This window comes from Chenopodium album, chromosome 23, assembly GCF_948465745.1.
Source record: "Chenopodium album chromosome 23, dcCheAlbu1.1, whole genome shotgun sequence".
Taxonomy (NCBI): domain Eukaryota; kingdom Viridiplantae; phylum Streptophyta; class Magnoliopsida; order Caryophyllales; family Amaranthaceae; genus Chenopodium; species Chenopodium album.
Window position 1 is genome coordinate 1,389,302 of NC_137856.1, and position 2,790 is coordinate 1,392,091.

The 2,790-nt window shown below is 32.4% G+C and overlaps 1 protein-coding gene across 1 annotated transcript; it reads right to left on the minus strand.

Moving 5' to 3' along the window:
- Positions 1-1,160: 1,160 nt before the first annotated feature.
- LOC145609521 (uncharacterized) lies at positions 1,161-2,500 on the minus strand. The gene is made up of 4 exons (XM_081664982.1): positions 2,494-2,500; positions 2,070-2,390; positions 1,844-1,960; positions 1,161-1,753 (listed from the first exon to the last, which is right to left on the minus strand). The coding sequence occupies exons 1-4, from the start codon at positions 2,498-2,500 to the stop codon at positions 1,161-1,163; spliced, it is 1,038 nt and encodes a 345-aa protein (XP_081521108.1).
- Between the last annotated feature and the right edge of the window lie 290 nt (positions 2,501-2,790).

Genomic DNA, 2,790 nt, shown 5'->3' on the forward strand with positions numbered 1-2,790 from the left:
TACATTAATTAGTACATGCCTAAAAGAAACATCCAATCCCTCTTGTTTAGTTGTTTTAGCCTTCAAATTGTTCTAACATAAATTACGTGTACCACAAAATTAGCCATGAATTTTAACCGATCTTGATTTCTAAATGGATCGGGTGCTAGGCCAGTAAATTTTGAATGTTGTTAGGTATGGGAGAAAATAGTTATTAGGTCGGGTGTAGGTTTGAGTTCAAGCCTATAATAATATATTATCGGGTCAAATTAATCACTTTTGATTCGATTCCGATTACAGCTGCACTTATATTGCATTAATGACTTGATGTCCATGATACAACAACTTCTAAGCAGTAAAATTTTGTATTCTAATGATTAGACCTTTAAATTTCCTAAATTGTTTAATTTATTAAGATATTTATCGAATAAATAGGGTTGTATACTTACCACTTGATAGATGTATCATGTATGTATAGATATATCGACTCTCGTATCTTATGCTCAATTTCTTGACCATGATGACAAAGTCATTAATAATATTAATAATAATAATTCATTCATTATTGTTAGCTCAATCATAACCTGCATATGTATTATTGTATTAATCCATTGACATTTTTTTTTGGTGAAAGAGAGGGGCAAAGCCATAATCCATTGACATTTATAAAAGGAAAGTTATATACTTGTATATAGCACAAAATAAAAAAATAAAAATAAAAAAATAAAAAAAAAAACAACAACAACATTTACAAAGTTTATACATTGTAATATACATATAGAGAATAATTTGTGGTAGATCAAAATAATGAAGACAAACGAATATGTTGTAGTTCTCATGCTTATCCTTGCCTTCATTATGTTGGTAGCCACCGGTGACCGCGATCCGTTCGGAGCACTGGCGGATCTAGGGGGGTACATAAAGTTACAGTTGTACCCCCATTCTGCCAAAAAAAAAAAAAGAAGTCTGGTAAGAAAAGAGACCGCCTTTATCAAAGAGGTGGTCTCTTAGGTTCTGTTATGTAGGTAGTTATTCACTTATTCAGCCCGCCTTTTTGTGTAACATCAAAGAGACCGCCTACTTAAAAACAGGTCTCTTAGCCTCTTTGGTGATAATTTTAATTTTTTTTTATTTTTTTTATTTTTTTTTTATTTTTTTTTTTGATAAGACAAATACAAAAGTTAGGTAAGTCTTCTCTCAAGACTATACCCTAACTTATCTAAAGAAATAAAATAAGAAAAATTAGCATCTACATTAGGGTCAATGTTTACATAGCCTGAAATTTGATGACCTATAGTTGCAACATAATAATCTGCTGCACGATTAGCTTCTCGATACACATGGCAAGAAGAAACAACCTCAAAGTGAGCCAACAACTTCTTAGTGTCATTCATTAGCAATTGAATTTTCCAAGGACAGCGTGCTTTATCCTGCAAAATATTTATAATTAAAAGGTTATCACCTTCAATAAAAAGTTTTCGTATATTATGTTCAATAGCTAAGAGAAGACTGTTACGCAGAGCTGTAGCTTCTGCAATAATAGGAGTCGAGGTACCAAGATTATAAGCACGACTAACAACATTATTTCCTGTATAATCTCTAATAACAACTCCGGTTGATCCAAAGTTATTACAAACAGAACCATCAAAATTAATTTTGAAAACACCAGGGGCAGGAGGGGACCAAGCTACTTGGATGGTTTTATGGTAAAGAGGAGAATGGGTCTTGGGAACAATGTCATTAAAAGAATCAAGATGAGAACGAATATTCCATTCTGTAAATATTTTGAAAGCTCTAGAATAAATACTCATAATAGTAGAGGGGATATGACTAAAAATAAGAGCATTACGAACTTTTCATATACTCCATAAAGAAACAATAATCTTTTTTACAGGAAGGTTAACATTATGACGAATGTCCCGAAAAAGAGTAAGGAGATTCGGGGTATTAACTTGAGTTCCCATCCAATGACTAACGATATCTGCATCCCAATACTGTCTAATAAATGGACAATTTAGAAACAAATGATCCTGTGTTTCAGCATGTGAATTACAAAAGGGGCAAATATATATGAGGGACATTAATATTACGGTAAATCAAATTATTTCTAGTTGGAAGACCATTAAGTAGCAGTTGCCAAATAAATATCTTTAGTTTTGGAGCAATATCAAGTTTCCAAATCCAAGAAAATTCCCATTTTGCAGGAGAATTAAAGTTATGAGCTAACCAGGTTGCTGACTTTACCGTAAACTCTCCATTACCAGAAAAACCCCAACAGGGTTCATCAAAAGTATCATTAACTGGCAAAGGAATACCTTTAATGGTCTGAACTATGTGAGGAGGTACCACTAAAGATAGAGCTGCAATATCCCAAGAATGATCTTCAGTAATAAATTGATCAACTGTAAGGTCTAGATTTTGAATATCAGAAATATTTAAATCTAATAAAGTAATTAAATTCGTAGAAGAACACCAATTATCTAGCCAAAAAAGAATATTAGAGCCCGAACCAACTTTCCATCTCAGCCCCTTAAGAAGAAGAGGGCGAACTTGTAAAATTTTCTCCGAATCCAGGAGTCCTTAGCGTGGGGTTTACATTCAAAAAAAGATCTATGTTTTAAATATATTATATTGGTGATAATTTTAATTTCTCCAGCGGGAGATTAGTATTTTTCAATAAAAGAGACCTGTTGTTCCAGATAACAGGTCTCTTAGATAATATCTTTTTTTTTCTTTCCCAAGCATATTTAGTTACTCAATAATAAGACTTATCGTCGAAGGATGGGATGTATTGTACACGCCATTAGTAAT